The 25,105-nt window shown below is 48.7% G+C and overlaps 1 protein-coding gene across 10 annotated transcripts in view; it reads left to right on the forward strand.

Annotated features, from left to right (window-relative positions):
• ablim2 (actin binding LIM protein family, member 2) overlaps window positions 1-24,799 on the forward strand; it is a 42,659-nt gene extending 17,860 nt beyond the window's left edge. The window contains exons 6-23 of one of the 10 annotated variants that reach the window (XM_062450025.1): window positions 551-644; window positions 5,251-5,338; window positions 5,866-5,924; window positions 7,494-7,571; window positions 7,936-8,079; window positions 8,563-8,595; window positions 8,953-9,070; window positions 9,510-9,941; window positions 10,528-10,611; window positions 12,933-13,037; window positions 14,411-14,464; window positions 15,852-15,889; window positions 16,136-16,241; window positions 16,377-16,435; window positions 17,945-18,005; window positions 18,952-18,959; window positions 19,135-19,215; window positions 21,855-24,799. In XM_062450025.1, coding sequence (XP_062306009.1) covers window positions 551-644; window positions 5,251-5,338; window positions 5,866-5,924; window positions 7,494-7,571; window positions 7,936-8,079; window positions 8,563-8,595; window positions 8,953-9,070; window positions 9,510-9,941; window positions 10,528-10,611; window positions 12,933-13,037; window positions 14,411-14,464; window positions 15,852-15,889; window positions 16,136-16,241; window positions 16,377-16,435; window positions 17,945-18,005; window positions 18,952-18,959; window positions 19,135-19,215; window positions 21,855-21,968 — 1,756 coding nt within the window. In that variant the 3' untranslated portion in view covers window positions 21,969-24,799. Of the gene's footprint in view, window positions 1-550; window positions 645-5,250; window positions 5,339-5,865; window positions 5,925-6,338; window positions 6,390-7,493; window positions 7,572-7,935; window positions 8,080-8,562; window positions 8,596-8,952; window positions 9,071-9,509; window positions 9,942-10,527; window positions 10,612-12,932; window positions 13,038-14,410; window positions 14,465-15,851; window positions 15,890-16,135; window positions 16,242-16,376; window positions 16,436-17,944; window positions 19,014-19,134; window positions 19,216-21,854 lie in introns of those variants that run through there. The other 9 variants (XM_062450015.1, XM_062450017.1, XM_062450020.1 and 6 more) reach the window with 9 other exon arrangements.
• Window positions 24,800-25,105: the final 306 nt, after the last annotated feature.

Consider the following 25,105-nt stretch of genomic DNA (forward strand, 5'->3'; position numbering starts at 1 on the left):
AACCTAACCCTGCTTCTACCTGCCTACCGACCACCTGAACCTAACCCTGCTTCTACCTGCCTACCGACCACCTGAACCTAACCCTGCTTCTACCTGCCTACCGACCACCTGAACCTAACTCTGCTTCTACCTGCCTACCGACCACCTGAACCTAACCCTGCTTCTACCTGCCTACCGACCACCTGAACCTAACCCTGCTTCTACCTGCCTACCGACCACCTGAACCTAACCCTGCTTCTACCTGCCTACCGACCACCTGAACCTAACCCTGCTTCTACCTGCCTACCGACCACCTGAACCTAACCCTGCTTCTACCTGCCTACCGACCACCTGAACCTAACTCTGCTTCTACCTGCCTACCGACCACCTGAACCTAACCCTGCTTCTACCTGCCTACCGACCACCTGAACCTAACCCTGCTTCTACCTGCCTACCGACCACCTGAACCTAACCCTGCTTCTACCTGCCTACCGACCACCTGAACCTAACCCTGCTTCTACCTGCCTACCGACCACCTGAACCCAACACTAGTTCTGTTTGTTCCCTGTAGGGATGGGATCCCCTACTGTGAGGTGGATTACCACGCCATGTATGGGATCCAGTGTGAGAGCTGCAAGAAGTACATCACCGGGAAAGTTCTGGAGGTACAGTCGGACATGGTCATAACACCTCTATGAAACACGCTCACCTCTTCAACAGGCCCTATCTTTGGATGGAGGGATGGAGAGAAAGAGGGATGAATGGATGAGGGCGCGGATGAACTGGTGTCCCTAATCCCTACCTCCCTCTTTCCCTCCACATTCAAATAATACTTATTAATACTACTCTAGCTCCTCCTCTCTCTTGGTAAAACGAGGCCTCCTCACACACATTGTGTTTCAGTGCGGGGCTCAATTAGTCAGACAAGCACAGATCTGGAGTCAGCTTACTGTTCCCCCAGCAGCCCCACCCCCCTGTAACCAGATAGGACAGCTGATCTCAGGTCAGCATCTTTAGGTGACTGTAAGACAGACTGATTGTTTCAGACTGGTCTCCTCAGAGACAGGCTAGTGGGGTCCACTGACTGAGGCTAGGGCCCGCATGCTTGTTTATAGACTCTCCATCTCTCCCTCCCCTATCTTTTTCTCTCTCTCTTATGGGGTTAATGGCTTTGACCTCCTCTCTCGCGCGCACATGCAGGTTCTCTCTCTCTCTTTCTTTCTCTCTCACGTCATCTCTTTCTCTCTCCATCACCCTCATAAGCCATCTCTCTTTTTGTCTGTTTCTCCTGCAAGTCATCTCTGTCTTTTTCTCTCCCTCTCTCTTGCACATACACCTGCTCTCTCTCTCTCTCTCTCTCTCTCTTTCTATCTCTCCCCGCAGGTACACATTATCTCTTCTTCCTCTTCTCCTCCTTCAGGCCTCTTCTCATTGTCAGGCTCTCTCAGGTACCACTCTGTTCCAGAAGCTTCCGCCCCACCGACCAGACTACCACGCCACAAACCAATCACGACCTAGAAAACACCCCAAAAAGAGATACTGCCTTACTTACCTATATGAGATTTTATAAGATTTTATTTTGTAAAAAAAAAAGAGAAGGCTTATTATGGTATGTGTGAAAATCCCTGCTTTGGGTTGGAGGGGATGGACCCTAGCCTGTCTGTGCTGGCCACAGCTCATATAGAACAATGTACACAGAGAGAGAGGGAGGTAGAGAAGGAGAGAGAGAGGGAAAGAAGAATGGAGGGAGAGCTGGTGGGAACAAGAGAAAGACAGGACCGAGGGGGAGAGAGAGAGAAAGCGAGAGAGAGAGAACAACAGAAGGAAGGAGACACCGAGAAGGAGAGGGAAAGAGAGAGAGAGCGGGAGAACAGGGAGGTAAACCATTGAGACCGGTGAGATGACTGAAAGTGAAAAGGGTCTTGTTTTACAGCGGTAGAGCAAAGGGTCATGGGATACTCTCTCTGGAGGAAGGGGGGGGGGGAACGGAGGCGAGGATGAGGGGAAAGAGGGAGAGATGGAGGGAGGAGAGGAAAACTCTCAAAGGGGGTCTTGGAAGCCCGCAGCAACCTCCCCCCCCCCCCCATCGCCCCCCTCTCCACCGTTGAATAGAACACAGTTATGGGAGGAACAACAATGCTGCCCTTCTTCCCCTCCTCCCTCTCTCCCCTCCTCCCTCTCTCCCCTCCTCCCTCCCCACTCATCCCTCCCTTTCTCTCTCACACTCTCCCTTTTCATAAACACGTATCCGGTTCCGCTTCTTAGCGATGCCCAGGAAAGCGAGGAAATATAATCGCTGCGTGCGTGTACGTGTGTGTGTGTTCCTTTTATCCCTCCTTCAATTACATCACCGCACAGAATATGTAGCACACATATATTAGTGGCTGGGATTGAGAACGAGCGCTGCAGAGTTCAACCCCTGACAGATACACTCAGTCTGTCCCCCACTAAACGGAGGTGGCCTGGGAGTGTGTCCGCGTTTTATGTATGTGTGCATGCGTGTGTGTATACTGTATGTGCGAGTGCTTGCGTGTCTCTGCATGTGTGTGTGTGTGTGACAGAGAGAGAGAGGTCAGCGCAGTCGTGAGGCTCAAGGCAGTTTAGCAGTGTTTCATCCTGGTTCTCTGTCCTCACACGGTAACCGAGGGTGACCCATTAACGACCCCACGTCCACTTCCCCTCCCAGTATCCACTCCCGACACCCTGTGTTCCAGTATAAACCACAGTACCCTACTTAATACACGACTTAGTCCACTTGACTCCTGTCCCCTCGCCTTGCCTGCACTGACACTGTCTGCGACCCATGCCCTGTTCTGAAAGGTTGTGACATTTTGAGTCCGATCAAACGACGTTGCTCAAAGCCAGAAGTCCACTCCAGGCCGTTAGGCCGAGCAGACATGTTCTGGAGGAAGGCTGCTCCCCCAGGCTGGGCGACACAGCAGGTTCAGGAGAGAACAGAGTCTTTACATACAGGGATACGATGCGAAGGAGTTAGCGCTGGGCGGACGTGCGCTCGGCTCAGAGGGAGGGCGTTGAGGGTGTAGACCGTGACAAACGCTCTGGACGAGTGTGCCGTTCGTACGACCGCGGGGGAGAGGGATTGGAGACATGTTACATTTTAGGAAGAGAGAGGGAAGAGGTAGAGAGAGAGAGAGAGAGAGAGTTAAGAAATTGGGTGAAAGAAAGAGCCAGATGGAGAGAGGGAGGGAGGAATACGGAGAGATTGAGAGGGCGAGAGACGGAGAAGAAAGAGAGAGAGAGGGAGAGGGAGAGAGACACAGCCGTATCGATCTGTGTATAGTTGGCTGGTTGGAAGGCAGGAACAGAGAGAGCAGACCATGTAAATCCGTCTCCTCCTCCTGTGTCTCTCCGTCTCTCCCCCGCTCTCCCCCCTCTCCTTCTCTCGGGCGCCCTGCTCTGTTTGTGTGATTGTGCAGGTGTGTGTGTGCGTGTGTGTTCCTCTGAGTTCTGCTGCGTCTCCCTCCCCAGAATCAAATTCTAATCTTCTAAATGGATCAACTCCCCAGCCTGAATTTGTTCCTGAAATTGAGTGACAGGATGAGAGAGCGGGAGAAAGAGAGGGAGAGAGAGAGAGAGACGGCCTACGAATATTCGGAAGAGAAAAGGAGGACTGAACACAGTCTATCTTCTCCTTACGTGCCCTCTCGCCTCACCAACACCTCCACATCTGCTTGCTGTTCTCTCACCTAGACGTCATGAACCTCAAACACAACTGTATCAACCCTACACCTCCTTCCCAAACCACAACCCTACACCTCCCTCCCAAACCACAAACCTGGCAACCTGGAGCCAGCTTGTGACTCTTTATAGGGCGCTGTGCTAACCAGGATGATAATCTCCAGTGCTCTCTCTTTCTCTCTCTCTTTCTCTCTCTCTTTCTCTCTCTCTCTCTTTCTCTCTCTCTCTCTCTCTCTCTCTCTCTCTCTCTCTCTCTCTCTCTCTCTCTCTCTCTCTCTCTCTCTCTCTCTCTCTCCCTCTCTCTCTCTCTACACTTCACAAAATGAGGTTCTACACTTTAGTGAATTCAAGCGCTATCTGTTTTCCGTTTTCCTCTGACCGTCCGTGTTTTGAGAAGGGTTCCCAATCCGGCCTGTTACTGCTTATCTGCAGGGGCTCCGTGTGATGGGGTTTCAAATTCAACTTCCTCTATCTCTCTCTCTCTTTCTCTCTTTTTCTCTCTCTCTGTCCCTTTCTCTCTCTCTCCATCCCTCCTTTCTCCCTCTTCATAGCTCTCTCTCTCTCTCTCAGTTTCATTCCTCACAGATAAGCCTTTGACTCTGTTATCCAAGAGGAGGGAGCTTTTTCCTGACCTCGTCCAATCACAGGGCAGCGACACAGCTGCCCTAGGTGGTTGTGGGTAATAAGTCCATCACTGAGGCAGGATGGGAGGCCTCAGAGAATTTGATTTCCATAGAATTTAAGATTCAAATCCAAGAAAAATAGACTGTATTTCCGAGACAGGCCCTTTATTAAACGAGTGGATGAAAAATGGCGTCTGAAAAGCGACCTAGACGCAGTCTCACGCTATGACATCACTTCAATATCACAGGGCCATACATCAACTCTGGAAACTCAAACTGCTTTGTGGAATTCATCAAAGCTTCAGCAGTAACATAGGGGCTGACATTAGCATCTAAACGAGCAGCCGTAAATCTCAGGGCAACGCTAAGTCACACAGCCAGCCAAGTGGAGGCTGGCCACTGAACAAGAATGACAGCACATGAGAAGTTAGCTTGCGTCATTAGCTAAGTGACTATGCGACTATGTGACCTTAAACATGTATATAAAGATGATTTTGTACTTTTGGATTTAGAGATATAAACATGAACGTCTGTAGTTGGTTGTGTGTTTTGGTCATTCTTAGTCATCCCATGTCCTCCCTGCAGTGTATACTGGCTCATTACGAGTCAGTGCTCTGTAGTTGGTACCAGAGCGCCCCCCTGTGTTCAGAATGTGGAACTGTCTTCTTTTTGGTTTTCAAATCAGTCTGGCTCTACTTTAGTTAATGAAGTTAATGGGATAAGCCCAGTGAATCTACAGAAGTTAGCAGACCCAGAGGGAGCACAGACGACTGCATACTCAGCATTTTATAAACCAATATCATCAGCTAATAAGATAACTTCATAAGCCAATAACATTGCAAGCAGATTAAACTTTTCTAATTGCTCAGAGTAATTTGTCATTCTTTTTAATATCAAGTTTTCTGTCTGTGATTGTGTGCCTGTTTGTGTGCGTGTGTGTGCGTGTCAGGCTGGAGAGAAGCACTATCACCCCACTTGTGCCCGCTGTGCCAGGTGTGAGCAGATGTTTGGTGAGGGAGAGGAGATGTACCTGCAAGGTAAGCACACACACACACACACATATACACACACACTCCCTGTAATGTCCTGTCTGATATACAGCCTCACTGGACTGGGCTTTATCAATTAGAATAAGAGCTCCCAGAACCACAGCAGTGAGATCAATCACCTCACACACAAACACAACCACACACACACACACACACACACACACTTACACATCCACACACACACTTACACACACACACAAACACACACACGCACACACACAAACACGTACACACATGCATATTCACAATGCTCATACTGTAAAAATAGACACAAACACTCAATGAAAGACATGACATACACACTCTCAGATACAGATAAAACACATGTAGAATGTACATCTCCCAGGGTGCTATGAGTGAACAGGAGCTGGTGACTCAGCAGTAATATCCTGTACTGGACATTAAAACACCAGGGGAAGTTGACCATCTCCTTTTTCTCTCTATCTTTTCTTCGATCTTTCTCTCCCTCCTCCCTTTTTCTCTTCCATTCTCTCACTCTCTGTGTTCCTTCTCAGGTAATTCTATCTGGCACCCTCCCTGCAGACAGGCAGCCAGACAGGAGGAGAAGTCCAAGGTGAGCCAATCCCAGCTCAGGAACAGAGATGTTGGGCGGAGGGAGGGGGGGAGAGGGGAGGGGAGGGGTGGAGTGTCTAAATCATATTCTCAGATAGTTCAGTGAGTCAGAAATCGTAGTATGTCCTGCCTGGATTCAGTCAGGTGAATCCCAGTTAGAGTCTAAGACATCCTGGTTCCATAGTGAGTGAAGGGTTAGAGTGGAGACGGTCTCCCCTGTGTGGTGGAGGTGAGGGGAAGGTCCCAGTGCCCTCTCTTCTCTCCTGTCTCCTTTCTTACCTCCATCTATCCCTCCATCCCTCTATCCATCCCTCCATCCCTATCCCTCCCTACCTATCCCTCCCTATCCCTCTCTCCCTCCCTCTATCCATCCCTCCATCCCTATCCCTCCCTCCCTATCCCTCCCTCCCTCCAGAAGCAGGTACGGATACAGCTCAATGACGTTCCCGAGCACCAGGTTTGTGATGTACGTCTGCCCCCCCTCCTCCTCCGCAAACCCCCCCCCCTTCCTCCCCACTCTTCCACCCCACGACCGCATGCCCCCCCTCCCCTTCTGACCCCTCAACTGTGACCCCCATCGTCCCAACCCCCCACAGTGGGCTTATCCCCCTGATTGGCTTCACACTCAGTAGTCACGCCCACTGGACACCAACCTTGGTCCGGTATTGGTGGAAGTCGCTCCTAACCGCCACCTAAATCAGGGGTCAAATATGTCCCTGTTTGAAAATATTCTCATTTCATTGGTTAGAAATGAAAGCAGAATAATCTGCTTCAGTATCCGTTGCTAGGGGCGACTTCTCCGCCCACACCGAGCACTGCCTACACAGACCAGCCACTGACCCATAATCCCCTTGGGCTGATCACGTGACAACATCGATTAGCCGGCTGATTGACCAATGCCGTAGTGAGTAGAAGTAACAGCTAAAATGGCAGCATCTGTTTGAATGACACTATGATGCTTGGATCCAGGCTTCACTAATAAGCTACTGTACTGTGTGTCTGTGTGTGTGTGTGTGTGTGTGTGTGTGTGTGTGTGTGTGTGTGTGTGTGTGTGTGTGAGACATCACAAGTGCAGTGTGCCTTGAATGATGCTGTGTGACCAGACAGTGTGTTACAGGGGATAAATCAGATCATCTGGAGGGAGATTCTAATCAATCATTTGAATTTATGGAATGAAAACGGTGAAGCATGAGCTGTCTAGAGACTTAATAATACAAGCTGTTTGAACAGCTTTCTGTCTGTTGTCTGTCTCACTCTGTCTCTCTTCCTCTCTTTCTCTATCAATCACTTTCCCTCCCTTTATCCTCTCTCTCTCTCTCTCTCTCTCTCTCTCTCTCTCTCTCTCTCTCTCTCTCTCTCTCTCTCTCTCTCTCTCTCTCTCTCTCCTCCCTCTCTCTCTCTCTCTCTCTCTCTCTCTCTCTCTCTCTCTCTCTCTCTCTCTCTCTCTCTCTCTCTCTCTGGGCTTCTTCTGGATCCCTCTCTTTTCCATCTTCCCCCTTTCTCTCCACCCCTCTCCCCTCCTCCCTCTCCTCGGCCGTGTGGGGTTAACCCTCCGATCCCCGTATTGCAGGTGACCAGGACCTCGTCCGAGAGCATCACCTCCGCGCCCGCCTCCAGTGCTTCTGGCTCCCCCAGTCGAGTCATCTACGTAAGCCCCCACCTCCCCACCAGAGGGCAGGGATAGGACACTTTCAGCTGACGCTGAACCAGGACAGGATGCATCCCTAGACTCATATAACACATCAAGTATACCCAAGGCCATACAACACACATTTACAATATATCCAAGGTCATATACCACACATATAGTTTATCCAAGGTCATTTAACACACACCTACAAGCGTATAGATCCATGATGGCACCCAAATTGCTGACAGTAGCTTAACTTTCCTTCCTTATAGAGTATGACACATGCATTGTCATACTGCATATGACATTTAGCGTTAGCATGCGTCATCACAACTCAGTGTCGAGGTAGCAGCATGCTAACACCGCTCCCCATGTCCCTCAGGCCAAGCTGGGCGAGGAGATGCTGGACTACAAGGACCTGGCTGCTCTTCCCAAGATCAAGGCCATCTACAACATCGACAGGCCGGACATGCTGTCGTACTCCCCATATGTCAGCTACACCACCGAGGAGAGACAGTACGGGGAGGTAGGGGATGACCCCTGACAAGGGGAGACTGAACCGGGCTCTCTGTGTATCTTTCTCTTCTTGTCCTCTTTCTTGGACTGTCTCTCTCTCTCTCTGTCTTTCCTGTTCCGAGCACAGGACAGCAGGCTCTCTTCCTGTCTTTGTCTCTCAAGTTTTCTCTTCTTCTCCAGTTGGTCTCTTTCTCTGTATATATCCGTTTTTTCCCAATCCTGGACCGATACATCCCTCTGTATTTGTAATCTCTTTAATCTCTACATTCATCAATTTCATTCATTTATTTCTCCTTTTTTTCTCTTACATCATTAAACAACTAAATGGGACAAAACATTTAGAAGGCTTCACTATGGATCATATTCGTTTTTTCTTCACAAACTAAAATGTCCATAACACCATAACCCATTTGGGACTTAACGTCATAAATATGTTTTCTCGGCTAACCATATTTCGCCTGCTCATGAACTTTCTCCCCCTCTCCATTTGCAGTCCCCCCATCTGCTCTCTCCTACTCCAACAGAGGTAACCACCCCCCACCCCCCCTCACCCCACCATCCTCCCCCCACCCCCCTCACCCCACCCTGCCGTCCTCTCCCCACAATTACTTAACATTTCCCCTGACTTCGTTTTTGAATGTATTGAATGTCACGAAGATGTTTCGGAGGATTTCAAGTGACTTGTTTCACTGATTATGTTTTTGTGCCGGTGCTTGTGATGCCGAGATTTGCAATGTGATTGATCGCTATCGTTAAAAGCAGATCATGCAGTCGTGGTGTTTGGAGACCGTTGCTATGTGTGGGGAGTGTGTGAACAGTTGGAAAGATCTGGCAGTGTGCACAACGAGGATGTTGGATGACATCACTTCCTGTGTGTTTCCAGGGTGATGGGGAGAAGTCGCCTCGTCAGCGAAGGCCATCCAGCCCCAGCTCCAACAGCTCCCTGGGGGGGTACGGACGGTACACCCCCTCCCGCTCCCCCCAGAACTACAGCAGGCCAGGTACACACACACACATACGCTCACACATGTTGCAAAGAGAAAACATTTCATTAAAGTCAAATGTATTACAGTGGATAACAATGTAGTCCTGTATGTGTGCTAACCTCTTTTACTTTCATTTCCACTGATCACTGTAATTCTATCGATTTCCAGAATGCTTTTCTGTTTTTCCATTCTGAACATTTCATGCAGTCTCATTGCATTTTCCTCTACAAATGAGGTGACAAAGCCAGTACTATGGTGGTTCCTCATAGTATAAGACACACTAGTGGTAGTCCTTTGCCCCATGCTATCCAGATGGACCGTTTTTAAATGTTTTAAAAGATGGAGACATTTCCAAAGTTTAGTCATTTTGTGTATGTGTATTTCCTATCAGAGTTGACCTACTTCTTCCTATTAGTGACTCACAGCTTAGCCCTAATTCTGATTGGACACCCAGGGCCTGAGATGTACCCGAGCGGGCGTTTCATTGGCCAGGCTCGAGACTCCAGCTCCCTCCCCCTTCCCCCAAACTTTGTGGGGGGGCCCAAGTACCCCTCAGCTTGGGCTAGGGACTCCTGCTCCCTGCCTATGTACAACTCTTCCCCCATACCACCAGGGGGTAAATATTCCCCCATACCACCAGGGGGTAAATATTCCCCCATACCACCAGGGGATAAATATTCCCCCATACCACCAGGGGGTAAATATTCCCCCACACCACCAGGGGGTAAATATTCCCCCACACCACCAGGAGGTACATCTTCCCCCATACCACCAGGGGGTACAGCTTCCCCCACACCACCAGGGGGCAGCGGAGGCATGTCCTTGCCCCTCAACCCTACCACTCTGGCCTTGCTCCAACAGCACAACTACATCCCTTACTTCCGAGGTACCAGACAACAAAATGGAACTCGACCCAATCCAGAATAGATCATGTCTATTTTTAAACTCGACAGATATACAATCAATCTGGCTCCTATTGTGTTGGATTGGGTCTGTGTTCCGTGTGGAGTGCTGTGAGAATAGGAAACCTGAGCGTTTGTGATGCTCACACTGTAGTGGTGATCTTGCTTGTCCCAGTAACTCTGGAATGTGTGGCCTACAAGCCCCAACATTAATCAGCAGTCACAGCTCTTCTCCCCGGAGTGTTTTAGGCCATTGAGTGTTGACTTATAACAGTGAGACAGGAAACATTTGCATGGTTTGTGCTGCCCTTGTTTTGGTGTAACCAGGTTCTGAAGGTGACTGCTGCCCGATAGTGTGGTCCCATCCTGTAGCCTCACCCAGCCTCCTTCCTACTCACAAGACTCAGGAGCAACCCCTCCACCAACACACCAACACACCACTCCCAAACACAGAATCACACCCTCTCCCCTCAGTGTGCAAGGTCACTTGCCCTACCCACACAGGCCTTCCGTGTCCAACCACCTACTTGAGTTTGATCTCCTCTTCACCCCTCCCCCCCCCCCCTTCAGGCCTCAAAGAGGACCCCCTTCCTGAGTCTAAACCTAGGACCTCCCTGCATCTCACTTTGCCTCCTCATGGTAACGCACAAGACGGTAAAAACAAACCCCTGGTCTTTCCTCTGTGTCTTATCTACTGGCTGTCGGTTCCTTGTGGTGTGCATCAGGGTCCAGTGCTCGGTCCCATCGAGTCGTTGTTGTGTTTGCCCCTTTTTGATCATGTCTGTGGAAGTTGTTTCTCCCTCTTTTCGTCCGAAGTTGTCGTACTTGTGCATGGAAGCCTTGTGGATATCGTAAATGTGGATACGTCTGATTATTTCTGGTTTGTTTAATACCGTTGCCTAGAAGTTGCCTAGAAGTTGTCGTTCTGTAAAAAAACACACGTCTGGTTGGATGTAATCCATCTTGCACCTTGACTTGAACATCATATGTAGAGTGTTGTTGTGTTCTGTGTGATACCCTATACTGTGTTGTTTTGAACCAGTGTTTTTCAGTCTTTAACCCTTCAGTGTCAAGTTGACCTTCTGTCTGTGGAGAGAGTGTGTGAAAGTGAAGCTGGTTGGTACATTTCTTCCCATGTTGCTCGAGACAAAAGCACATGAGGTAATCAGTCTCTGTGTTCCTTATCGGGGGAATAAAAAAGCTTGCCTCGACCAAAACCCTGACAGAATGGGTGTTAGAGGAGAGCTGTTTATCCGTGTGTCATAGAGTAACAGATAAGAGAAAGCTGATGTAGCCTCAGGGGAACAAGTGTGTCGACCACAGAGACCCAACGTGATATACATCCGCCCTTTTTACTATCGTACCCGCTGACTCTGGTCCAATCCGACCACACCTTGACACATGCTGAAGTAATGAAGCGACTCACAATGCTGTCTTTCTGCATCGTGACTTACAAGGCCCTGTCGGGAAATATAGCTCACATTCAGGAGGTCGATCACATTTTACGAGCTGAGAAAGAGATGGGGTTGAGGATAACAAACAGATTTGGAAAGAGACACGGACGAGGAAGAGAAGGGCATCTGAGGGTTGCAGTTGGAGGGAATGTCTCGGGCATACGCTATTCCCGCGCACGAACAGCGAGAGAGAAAGAAGAAGAGCGAGGAGAAACCGATGAGGTCACGGGCCTACGTTGGTACAGTACGTCGCGAAATGCCATCCAAACTTTCGGTTGTGTTTTTCCACCCAAGTCGGAGAAGCCGAGCGATCTTAGAGAGAGAGATGAAAGAGACTAATGAAAGCAGGGGGGGAGGGGACCGAGGGATGAAAGGAAACCAATTGGAGAAGTTGTAATTTGGGGTCTGGTCCCAAGTTGCAGTGGTGTGTGCTACCCTTGGCTGGTCGGCATCGCAGTCTCAGTGGTTCCTAACACAGCGTGAAGGAGACTGTAGAGTTGTTATGCACTGGACTCGGCTTTTAATGAGGGATCAGGTTTGCTCATGACATGGTTAGAGTCCAGTTAAGTGATTAAACCGCGTCTTTACTGCCGGCGAATGGTTGGCCCCCACTGTTTTCATGGTTGAAGCTAGGGATTACAGATCAAGGGATGTTTTGCAGGTTTACAGAATAGCAAAGATGATCAAGGATGAGCTCATCCTGCTGGTTGTTTGTGATTCGATGCTTACTGTACAAACATTTTCATAATTGTCGTTGGGGTCACACTTTTCCTCCCACACAGCAGCCCTGCCCACACACACACACACACACACACACACACACACACACACTTGCACACACTTTCTCCCAGTTCTCCTCTGCTCACCTCTCCTTCAGAATAAGAGTCCTGCCTCAGCTCCAGATGTGTGGAGGAGCTGCCCCAGATACACTAACTGCACTCTGAGTCTGTGTTGCCTCCCGTGTGTGTATGCGAGTGTGTGTGTGTGTGTGAATGACATCATCCTCTTGCATCCCGTCTGCTTAGCATAACTCTTTCTCCCCCAAAGATGGGAGTATGCGCGTGTTCTTTTCTCAACTAACAGTCTCTCTCCTTCCTCCTCTTCTCTCTCTCTCTCCTCCCGTCTTCCCTCGTTCTTGCAGCTTCAGATCTAGATGTTTACTAGCGCTGGCCTGCCAGGTGCCACTGACTTCACCACCCAGCCTGTGTGTGACACCAAGCATGTTGATGGACTGTTGTCATCCACACACACACACACAATTGAAAGTAGAACCACATGGAGCATGTCCCGTTTGAACATGCATCACCGTGTCCAACAAAAACGTACTCGAAAGGCTGGGTTGTCAAGTCGGCCGGATAAGAACGATAAGCGCTGCATAACTATAGCATAACTCTCCTTCTTTGCCCTCCCCTTATTTTCCACCACTCGACCCCCAACCCTACCTCATCCACCCCCCCCCCCACCCACCCTCCCTCCCTCTCTCCCCATCCCCCTGTCCCTGCTTCCTTCCCCCCCTTTGAGGCAGTGAAAGTGGTCGGAGCACCCCCAGTCTCTCCACGTATTCCGACGGCAAATCCCCCTGCTCCGCCTCTTATGTGGCTGCCCCCAGGCACTTCCACGTACCAGGTAGGTTGGCTCCGCCTCTCCCGCCCCGCCCTCATCCGTGAACCCTCGACCTCCCTCCTCCTCCCGTCCCCTTCCTCTCTGAGGACAGAGGGGGCGGGTCTGGACTACGCAGGGGGTCGGGTCACATTGAAGGATGGACCTCCGAGGGGGTTGTCTGGGGGGGGGGGGGGTCTCGTTTGGTGTATGTGGGTCATGCACTCCCTCTGGTCTATTTGTCTTTCTGCTTTTCTGTCTCTTCTCTCGCGGTCTCTTTTCCTGTCTCCATGTTGATTCTCTCTCCCTTTCTCTGTCTCTCCCTCCTTCTGTCTTTCCCTCTCCCTCCGTCCCCTTTATGTGTCTCATTCTCTCTCTCTCTCTCTCTCTCTCTCTCTCTCTCTCTCTCTCTCTCTCTCTGTCCTCCCTCTCTCCCTCTGTCTTATATGGACTGAGGCACTCAGATGATATATTCTCCATGTTGACAGTGTTAAGAGGATTCTCCTCACGGTGATGGCTCTAGTGAACCCTGTCTTTGATCCACCATATTGTTCCCATTGAACCCTACAGTGTCACACACAAAAAACTGAATAAAAAAAAACACCCCAAACTTGGCCACAGTTAACTTGAGTGAACAAAGCCAGCAATTATCTACTTAATAGGTTTTCTAGTCATTGTATTGATTGCTTTTATATGGTATTGTTTCCAGTGCTGGCAATCGGTAAAACTAAATGATCCACATGTGTTTTATTCCATGAGTCATTTTGCCTTCGAAAAAGCTGAGAAGAGAGAATGCATGATTGCCGTATTGAAGTATCGCTGACGGCTTTGCCTTCGTGTCCAGAGACATTTAGGACAACCCCACTGGGTGTTTTATAATGACAATCATTGTTGCGCTTGTCAACTTAAAGAATGGCTTTTTTATTTACTGTTTATTTAATGTGTATTTTATGTTCCTATGATTTGCTCTTAATACAGTAATGAATTATCACATTCAGGACAGTTTTGTTATTCATTACTCGTGAAAAATTTGGGAAAACGTTTTGTTGGATCAAATTCAATATAAGGGTTGCCAACTGTCTTTCCCTTGGTATCTACCACCATGGGACTCATAGACAAGTAAAATGACATATGTAAGTGATATATTTTGTACATGTTGCATGAATATTTATGACAAGCGACATGACTTTGACTGATATAAGAAGACTGTCTTGCCAGTCATAATACAAGTACAGATGTCTTGTGTTGACTCAAAGCTATGCTGCCCTTACTTTGGCTTCCCATCCCTTAATAACGGCTAACTCATGCTTCTTTTTCATTCTCCCTCTCTCCTCCTGTCCCTCTCTCCTTCCACCCCGGCTCCTTCTATCCATTTCTCTTTGCCTCTTGTACATCTTCAGAGACTAAGGTCAAAGAAAATATCTATAGAAAACCCCCCATCTTCAAACAGCATGGTACAGTCCTCTCTACTTCCTGGTTAACGTCCTCTGGTCTCTGCACGATGTGTCGCATGACGCCTGTCCACGACGTCCCTCCGGACGCTGATCCAGAATCAGCTTCCTCGCCCCCCCACCCCCCCTCTCCTTCAGTGTTTAAGGGGGGGATTCGGAAGCCTGATTTCGGATCAGTGTCTCAAGGGTCGACTTCCTTTCACTTCAGTTCAGAAGGCCTCTCGGTTCTTTTCTGTTTCGATGTCTACTTTCTTTCTAGTGTGTTTCTACTGAACAGGCTTGACCACACAGGCAACTGAGTGATCCATCAGACTTGCGGTCCATTGAACCGCTATGAAGACGTGTGGTCACGGTTGCCTGTGCTTTAAGCCCAAGCCTGCCCTTGAAACTCACCCAGTCAGGCTGTATGTGTCACCAATCACCTTTTTGTGACCGTGTTGTGATGATTTCTGCCTTCCCTTCCATGCGTGCTGTCATACTCTCATCCCCGTAGCGGATGGGTCGTAGCGGTGTTGTGGTTGTCTCGTGTGTCCATCGTGATTGGTCGGACATCATCCGTCATCATAATCGGTGTTGTTGGTGTTTAGGTCACTGTGTTTCCCGTACTTGGTTTTGTGCACTCAAACATTTGTGTGTGTGTGTTTATGTGTTGAACAACATTGTTGATTATTGACATGGAAGTGCACTGTATACACCTTGTGTGTGACTGTCCCAGCCCAGCATCAAACCCGAGGATAGAGAACCCCTTAACGGGTGATTGCATGAGTCGTGAGCGTTCCACCTTGTATCTGATATCAACTGCATCCAACGACACAAAATCAGTTCCTACGTGGCTGGCATATGAATGAGGAAGAGTAAATCATAACCACATGTTGACCATAGCATGTTTCCTCAGGATTTATGAGCAAAGTGTCCACAGTACGAGGCGGTATGTTTTCTAGCAGACGTTAGCTCATGGTCGGCAGAATGCGATAGTGTGTGCTGACTGTCCAGACTGTAAAATACACACTCTCACTCTCCACAAACACACACAAGCCCATGATGATTCACTGCTCTTATATTCTACAGCTGAACTGTATTGTCACTCTTGCGGCTGTCAATGAAGTTGTTGTACATGTCAGGAAACAATGCATGGCCTGTTTGAAGATCCCCTTGAGGTTGTCTGGAAATGATGATGACACGGTGATTTGCTGTAGGATGCAGTGTAAACTGTATGGATTGTGTGCTGTGGCTGTCAGACAGATGTGGGTGTGTGTGTGAGAGAGAGAGAGAGAGAGAGAGAGAGAGAGAGAGAGAGAGAGAGAGAGAGAGAGAGAGAGAGAGAGAGAGACAGCACGCTAACTGCGGTGTGACACGTTGTGTGTGGTTTTGTAACGTGTGTGTTTTACAGCTTCCAGAACATCCTGGCAGGATGGCGATGAGGTAAAGGTGGGTAGACATTCTCATCTCTCTCTTTTTATCTCTCATTTTCTCTATCACACTCTCTCTCCCTCTCTCTCTCTCTCTCTCTCTCTCTCTCTCTCTCTCTCTCTCTCACGGTCTCCCTTTCTCCCTCACTTTCTATCCCTCTCTATCTCTCTCTTTTTATTCACTTCTCTCTCTCTTTCTTTCTCTTTTTCTATCTGTTTCTCTAAATATTTTTATTTCTTTCTATCTATCTCTCTTTCTCTTCAGATGAGGACCAGCTGGATGATCCTGAAGAATGAGATCGACGGTCACCCGGACGAGCTGGACCCGCGCAAGTCCACCTGCAGCCTGCCCACCGACGCCTCCCTGCCCAGTGAGTAGCCAATCACACGCACAGCATGGCCTGACTGGCGCATCCTCCACCAATGAAGCGTTCTGTTTGGGACATGGCAGCTTGGCAACATGTCACAGCCTCCATCAATGACGGTCTCTCCCTGGCTCCTCACAGATTTCCCATACAGTAAATCTGCTTCCCTGCCCGGTTATGGAAGAAATGGCATATACAAGGTGAGCTGTCACACTCACTTACAAACTAACACTTTACACACTACCACAGTAACATTCCGCACACTCAACGCAGAGCCATTGTTCATACGCTCGCACTGTCACATCTGACAACCATCTTCATACCAATGCATTGTCATTCTCTCAGCAGAAAAGCATTCACACACACGCACGCGCACACACACACACACACACATTTGATAGCCCCCTTGAACACCAGCTGGCGATATGATGTACACGCCACAAACCAACAGCCGCGTGCAATTTCACAGCGCCGTGTGCTCATTAGCCTTTTAGCATCCGTTAGCGCTAGAATTCCTCCGTCCCCTGTCATTCTGTACAGGAGGAGACACAGCAGAAAGTTAAAAAAAACCTTGGCTTGGCCTAGTCCAGTTGGGGCGCGTTTGATTCGTCTTGGCCGCCCTTCACAGGGACGGGGCTCCGTGAGGTATTGGAAACGGACTCGTTAACGGCAATGAGGTGTGCCTGTCGCCATAGCGAGGAGATTAAGCCAAGCGGCCTCTAGATTGGAGCTCCATTAAAGACAGATTGGTCCTGGCCCCGCTGTCGCTCGTTAGGGAAGGTGGCAGGCTGATTGCTGTGTGGAGGAACTGCCAGCTGGGTTTAGTGTGTTTGGGTTTTTTAAACCACCAGAGGGGAGTGTTTCTCAAGTGAAAATGCGTTGGGACGGGAGCTAAAGTGTTTTCATTCAGGGTTAACAGCCTTTAAAGTACTTTTTTGGGGTCTAAATATAAAAGAACTGGATAGGCCAGTATCATATCGCCTTCCTCCATCACTTCCTGTGAGATTAGTGATTGCATAGGAAAGGACACAAGGAAAAGAAGCTTGTGTATTCAGCCGCTGTGTATTACAGTATAGATAAGCTAGTGTCTGAAAGCTCCCATTCCACCTCATCTACACAGGAAGACACGGAGGAGCCAGGCCTGCTCTCTCCTGTTTCCTCGCTCCGCATACTCTCCCTGAGGGAGGGAACACATCTCTCACAGCTTTGATATCAGGTTTCACATATCAACCCCCTCGCCACACACACACACACGCACACATACGGACACACGTCATAGGAGCAAAGGCAGTTTATTATGGTTATACTGATGGCGTTTGGGGGCTATTTATTCTCAGACCTTAATGGCGTGTTATTGCCGTTTCGCTTGTGTTTGTTAATAAATGGAGGTGGGGAAGGGGTGGGGGTGTGTGTGGAGGAAATGAGTACTAAGAACCTGTGGTAGATTAATGTTAAACACTGCAGTGGTGCCATCGTCATTTATCTGTCCTGATTGGTTGAGATCAGGATCCAGCCAATAGGAGCATGAAAGGGTGGTAAAATGTGTTCTTTTCTTTCCCTCATCTACCTTTCTTTCTCTGAACGTGGTCCGTCCTTTTTTTCTACAATCTGGTCTGCAGACTGTAATATATGACTGGAAAAAAGCAAAGCCTGACCTTGCCCAGCTATAGTCTTACACAAGCGTGTGTGTGTGTGTGTGTTTCCCCCAGGGTGCTAATACGGCAGAGGAGGAGCCAGACGCTGACTCTCACAGCTGGGGGGGGATGAAAGGTGAGGAAAAGCACCCCCCCATAGATCCATCCAATACACAACCTAGAAAGGACGTCCCACATAGATGTATAAACTAGATCTGGTCAAGTCACCATCCTGGGTTGTTTATGCTGTACAGTCGCTCGTTAGCCAAGGTATTAGCGACCACTAGGCAGCAGCTATCACTAGCTTTCCTGGTTTCCAATCAAAGATGTGTGTCTATACCAGATAAGCTCCTTATGATGTATTAGATCAGAGGAGCATGTTGGTGGATATGCTCTATATCAGTGGAGCCTGCAGAGCTGAAACTGACCCAATATCAGATGCTGGTCAGTCCCTGGGTGAACCATGAGACAGGAGAGGATCACGCTGACCCCAGATCAGTTCAGAGGCAGGCCCGATCCATGAGGTCATGTTCCAGCTGTATATTTTAATGGCGGTCGGTTCCTGTGAGGGAGTTCTGCCTGAACGAGGGCTGGAGCCACACACTCCTTAGACATATGAGTAACAGCACACAGTGTGTGTGTGTGTGTGTGTGTGTGTGTGTGTGAGTGTGTGTGTGTGTGTGTGTGTGTGTGTGTGTGTGGGAGACGTATGCAGCGCTCCATAGCTGTCTGCCTCAATGTGCTCCCACTGTGCCCCAGCCAAGCACAGTTGTGCCAAGCTCGTAAAAAGCATTGTTTCAAAGACGGTGTGTGTTTGTGTGTGTGTATGGGAAGGGAGTCGAAACAATGGTTTATAACGCCTTTGACAAACTGAGCTGGAACAGAATATCTCTCAAGTTTGGGAAATAATTGCTTTCATTTGCTCGCATTTATGATTTTTTGGAGAGATGTAATTTATTTGCATGTTCTAATATGGAAGTATAGATAATTGGTCACTTACTATAATAATAGCACACTCATGAATCTACCATATTAATCTATCTTTTCTTCTCTTTCTCCCTGTATTTTTCCCCTTGTTTCAGAGTACAAGGTAAGATTGCTTTCAGTGATTCTTATCACATTGACATGACTCAGCAAAATTCAGTTTCAGTAGTACAGTAGTGCACTATGCCTGTTTATTAAAAGGTGTACATTGTGTGTGTGTGTATAAATGTGTGTGTTTACGTGTGTGTATACATATTTGTGCGTGTGTGTGTGTTCCATAGATCTATCCCTATGAGGTGTTGGCTGTGACCCACAGAGTGAGAATCAAGCTGCCAAGAGATGTGGACCGCACCAGGCTGGAGGTGAGGAAGACATCCATCCCTTCATCTCCTTCTCCTTCTCACCCCCTCACTCTCCCTTTCCCCTCTCTCCAACGACCTTTATCTCCCATGCCTTGCTCCCACTTGACCTAACCCTCCCTCCTTCCCTCCCTCTCCCTTCCTCTCTGCCTTCACATCCCCTCCATCTGTCCCTCTCTCTCTTCACATCCCCTCCTCCCCCCGTCTCTCCCTCCCTCTCTCCTTCATGGTCCCTCCTTCCCTCCTTCCCTCCTTCCCTCCTTCCCTCCTTCCCTCCCTCCCTCCCTCCCTCCCTCCCCTGGGAGTGTGTCCCTGGCGGTAGCGGCAACGCCGGCGTTCCCTGGTGTGGCTGACGCGGGAGGCTCCCTCCGTGGTCAGGAGCTCCGTGTCTCGGGTCAGAGACAGCGGGCTGCGTGTGTGTGTGTTCACGTCAGGATTTGGTTTTACCACCACCACCGTCCCTGCCCATGGCTCCACGGAGCCCGGCCTGAGATTCGAATGTTTGTTTGGGTTCTGAGGTGTGTGATTAGGGCGGGGGCCAGGGGCCGGGGCTGCTGCAGTCTCGGACGCGCTCGGAGGCCCTGTGCTGACGCGCAGGCTGGTACTCTGTGTGCTGCCCAGTGGGCTGGAGGCCAGTGAGAAGGCCTCTGTTCCTGTGGGCTGTTTGACGTTTCACACGGGTCAGCATTTTCTATTGCTCATTTTAACCCCCCCCCCCCTCTCTCTCTCTCTCTCTCTCTCTCTCTCTCTCTCTCTCTCTCTCTCTCTCTCTCTCTCTCTGTCTCTCTCTGTCTCTCTCTGTCTCTCTCTCTCTCTTAATCTAATCTCACTGTGTGGTACCAGTTCAAGACTCCAGGTCCCAGTGTTCCCTGCTAGGGTGTTCCCAGACCAGTAGACCAGTGAACGATACTTTGTTCCTGTTTTCCACGTTCATCTAGGCAGCGGGTCCACCAAGTGGAGACGAAACGTCTGCAGCCCAACGAGTGTGAACACCGTCATCGTGCGTGTGTGTGCGTGCGTGCGTTCTGATTACATGTGACTCCTTCTCCCGGGATATCACCTAACATTATTATAACGTTCTGTGGGCGTCATGGCTGTCATCGGAGTGTCTGTGTGTGTGTGTGTCTAAGGGCAGATGCGGTGTTGCCTGGGTCTGAAGGACTCGTCTGCTAACCACAGACTGAGTTATGAGGCGCTGATATATCATGCTTAGCATCTCCCCCTCAACATCCACACGCATGTGTGTGCCTTAATGAAAATGCATACAGTATGTCCACTCTGGTCTCAGTTAGCGTGTGTGTGTGTGTGTGTGTGTGTGTGTTTGTTACATTATACACCGACTGCTAGCGCAGTCATCATCCCTTTGGGGGATGCAACTTCACCCAGGCAGTAAAAACCTGACCTCCGAATGGTGACGTCAGCATTTCTCAGGGTTATAAAGAACCAGCGAGCGTTCTTCCTATCAAAACCCCCACACACGCATGACGACTAGTACATCATTGACGCGTGCAGTCGAATGTTGTTAAACTCCCTGGGAGAGCCCGCTGGATATTCACGGGTGTGACAGTCCCCACTGCCCCAAGCGCCCGCAAGACAGAACCAAAGACACATGATGTGGATGGATGGTCTAGATTACACCCCCATGAAGTCACTGCTTCCACCGGGGGTGACCCGCGAGGCATGCGGCCGTTGTTAGGAGACCGGGGGGGTGGGGGGGGTGAACCCACAACAGTACGGCCCCCCAAACACAGATGTGCTGACTCGCTGCTGAGAGGCCGGGGACAAGGGGAGAGGATGCGTCATTGTTGCTGCTCTCTCTCTCTCTCTCTCTCTCTCTCTCTCTCTCTTTCTCTACCTGCTAGACCGACCGGGGGCTTCCTCCAGCCCTGTGTTCTCAAAAGGTGGGAATATAGAAGGTACTGTATGTACCCTTTGTTTGAGGGGAGTGCGCGCACACACGCGCTCGGGCGCTCACGCTCCCACGCGATCCCTGCGAGGTGTGTTCATCTGATGTGATGCCAGCCACGGTCTTGCCCAGATTCCACTCCCGGCTGGAGACTTCTACCGGTCGTTACGGAAAGCGGGTGATTGACGTCCACACGATGACAGCCCCCGCATCTAATTTACAATCCTCCACCGTCACGGAGACGCAGAACCATCGACGATAGCTTCAGCTGTTTATGCTTTTGTCCTTAGGCTAAATCAATACCATAGATGTGGGGAGGTTTTTCTGCCATGGTATATGTGTCTGGTGTTCTGTGAGATGTTACTGGGTGTTTGTGAGCCAAGCAAGAGCTTGGACAGGGTCCTTGTTTGGAGAAACTTCTGAGGAGTGGAATTTGATTTGGTGCGTTAAACCTCGGAACAGAAAGAGTTTCTCCTGCATCTAAGGAAAATGGCCGCCTGCTCGGCAGACACGACCGCTGGGTTCTGGGTGACGTCGGATGGATGGTGTGGTTTTGGTTTCAGGTGGATAACAGCTTCCAGTCTTGTTTGGCTAGCTGACTGAGAAAGACTTGTCCGAGGTTTCTTGTCAATTTGACTGACATGATTTGCCCCGCCTTGTCCTCGAAACAACAGTTGGCCTAAGATGAAAGGTTTTGTTTGACTTAAGTCCTTTTTTTTCTCTTTCTGTCCTCCAGAGACACCTTTCTCCTGAAGACTTCCGCCGTGTGTTCGGGATGACCCTGGAGCAGTTTGACCGCCTCGCCCTCTGGAAGAAGAACGACATGAAGAAGCAGGCGCGCCTTTTTTAAAGCCGAGCGACTCTGTCCAGGCGAGGGGGGGGGGGGGGGGAGGGAGGGAAACCACGACAACACATCCCGACGGCACCCGTCCGGTTTGCAACGAGGGAAAGAAGAAGAAAAAAAAAAAACATCCTATCCGACAACATCTATATATGCACCGCCGTCCGTACTGTACGCCTGCAATACTCTCATCTGCCTGAGCGCACGAAGGGGGCGCTCTCGCGCGGACCTTCCCGCCACGTCGCTGAGGCCCCGCGCCGTCACCCCTCGGGCTTTCGTCTGCGATGTGACCTGAATGTTTACTTTGATGCCCTGAGGAGGACGAGCCGGTAGCATCTGCATGGTCCGTGCCCCTGCTCCTCTCCTCCTTGTGCGCGATGTCTGCATCCCCCCCCCCTCTCTGCCTCCCTCCCTCGCTCCCTCTTTCTCCACGGGAGAGATACCACAGCTCTTTGCTAATTCTCCTACGGGGGGGGGGGGGGGGGGGGGGGGGGTCTCTCGCCGTGTTTTTTCCACCGCGTGCACCTGTTACCGTGTCCGTCTCGAATCGGAACTGTCGTATCTTGCTGTTTTTATCTGGTTTTCGCTCTTTCTCTCTCTCTCTCTCTCTCTCTCTCTCTCTCTCTCTCTCTCTCTTGCTGTTTGTCACATCTTAGGGTCTCTCTTTTACTCTCCTTTCCCCCCCCCCTTTTCCCGCCCTCACTTTGCTAGCTCCTAAACGGCCGACTATAAACTCATAACCGTGCTATCTGTGCAACCGATCCCTGTTACAGCAAGACGAGGCCAAAGACATGGATAGTAAACTACTGTTAGAGCTTTTTTTCAACTGCTCTCACCATTAAGAAACCATAAAGCACCTTACCATATACTTTAGCAGTTTCTTTCTTTCTTTTGGGTTTTCTTTCTGTATTGCTTGGTTTTAAACTGTCCTAGAGCTCTTCTGAGAATGTGAAGTTATGAGGAAACGTTTTATTTTTGTTTTTTTGGATGGTATTTCGAAGCCCATGACTCGATGATTACAGTGGTCCCATGTCTAATACCAGCCACTCGTAAATCAGTCCAGATAAGAGGGCCATGCGAGAGCTATGAATCATGGGAAACGTCCTTAATGGACCACAGCAGAGACCCATAGCAGATATATGGAGGAGTCAGGTTCTTCCTAGTCATGTTGTCAAACACACCAATGCCAGACTAATTCACTGACATTGGCTCACACATCAATAACCCAAATTATTTTTCTAATCTATTTTTGACTCCTGGAATGATGGTTGTGAAATGTATTTTCTGTCTGGAGAGGAACCATAGGCCATGTCTGCTTTTTCAAAATACCACGCTGATTCTGTTGAGCGTTCATTGCTACACTGTAACACAGTCCTAGAACAGCACTCAAGCCTGTCTAGTGAAGTCTCGCTTGATGAAAAGATAGCATTGTCCTATAACTTATCTGACAATTAGTCCTATATATGTTTGTTGTTTGTGTATGGTATGGCCTAAAAAGTACCACATGTACAATTGAAACACGTTAGCTTTGCCTAATATTTGGAAATTGAACCAGTGACTTTCACAGCCAACATATAAAGAACATGTTAACATACAGGTTATCTTCATTTTGTGTCAGAGTTGATCATACAAGCCAAGGTTTACATCTCTCTTCCATCATGCATGACGATAGGCAAGTGTGGCTGTCAGTTGATTTGGTTATGGACATTTACGTTTGTCTAATCATTCTCTCAATTTGGTTATTTACAGAACCCAGCATTCTTCAAACTCATATTTTCATCATATTGGTATGAAGCACATGATTGAGTGGCTTATGTTTGCTGTTTATTTATTGAAATATTAAGGATGTTGGTGAAGTGTAACACTAGTGACAAACAGATAGTGGCAACATGTATTCTAAATGAAAAAAACTCTTACTCAAACATATCAATATCTACTTGACCTGAATAAATCAATTTTGTTTTAGCTCCTTCTGGAAGTAACACACTAACTAAACGCTCATGTCATCGTCTGATTTCCAATGTCCAGCGGCTATTAAAAAGTGCTTTAATCAAACAGTGGAGTCCACAATGTATCAAAATGCTTGAGTGTGCCATTGAATGTGATCAGCAAGATGTTGCAATTGAATTGTAATCATGTCTACTTATTAACTTATAATTTATATTTTTCCGTTTGACTAGAACAGTGAGGTGTGTGAGAATGTGTGTATGCGAGCTACTTTAAAAGCCCAATCTAGTGATGGAAATGACCTTTTGCTATCGTGCTCGACCCAAAAGCACATTACTGTTGCAATGTTGTTGCACTGTTGAGAAGAGGTTGATGTCATGTTAAGAAACTAGGGTTTTCCTGTAGCAGAGGAATAAGGGTTGGATCTGACGGTGTTATTTAAACAGCTGTGGAAACAGTGGAGTTGAATCCAGAGAGAGTTGAAACCACAGACTCCCGGAATCCAGATCCAGAATCAGCTTGCCTTTCCTCCAATGTAACCCTATCCGCCAGGGGGTGAAAACACAAAACTGACCTGAGATCAGATGATAGAGATGACTGGTCAATCGTCTTCCTCTCCAGTGTAGGTCGGACAAGATCATCTGAGCTCCGAAAAACCAGTGCCAGCCCAGATCCCCTTTCATCTCTTCGATAAACAGACATTTCACACAGTCAGATAACAGCATCAGGGCTCACACGCATCGAAAGGCCACAGTGTGGTATTACAGAAGGGTTCATGTTATCCTGTAACTAAGCCTTTGCTTTTGTTTTTGCTTCCTTTTATTTCCTTTTGCTTCACTGGTTTGCAAGAGAAACTGATGTCCATCTTTAAATAAATGTTTCATTCAAAATGGGTTCTTTTGATGTGTGTTTTTATGTCACGGTCAACTTGACTTAAAAAAGTATCTCATTGCTTCAACAGAGCATTTAGCATGAGAGAAAATATGTATTTTCTTATTCTCGCACCAAGTGAAACAGTATTTCAGTCATAGCTAAATTGAGTATCCTACTGTTCATCATCCAGTCTTTTCGTTTGTCCTCCCAGAGAACTGTGTTCCACAACAAGGACTTTTTGGAAAATGGTGTCGTTTGTGTACTGTGTCATAAGGTCATGAAACTGCATTAGAGCTGGACATCAAAACCAATCCAACCTTTAATTT

The sequence above is a fragment of the Osmerus eperlanus genome, chromosome 23, assembly GCF_963692335.1.
Source record: "Osmerus eperlanus chromosome 23, fOsmEpe2.1, whole genome shotgun sequence".
NCBI classification, from domain to species: domain Eukaryota; kingdom Metazoa; phylum Chordata; class Actinopteri; order Osmeriformes; family Osmeridae; genus Osmerus; species Osmerus eperlanus.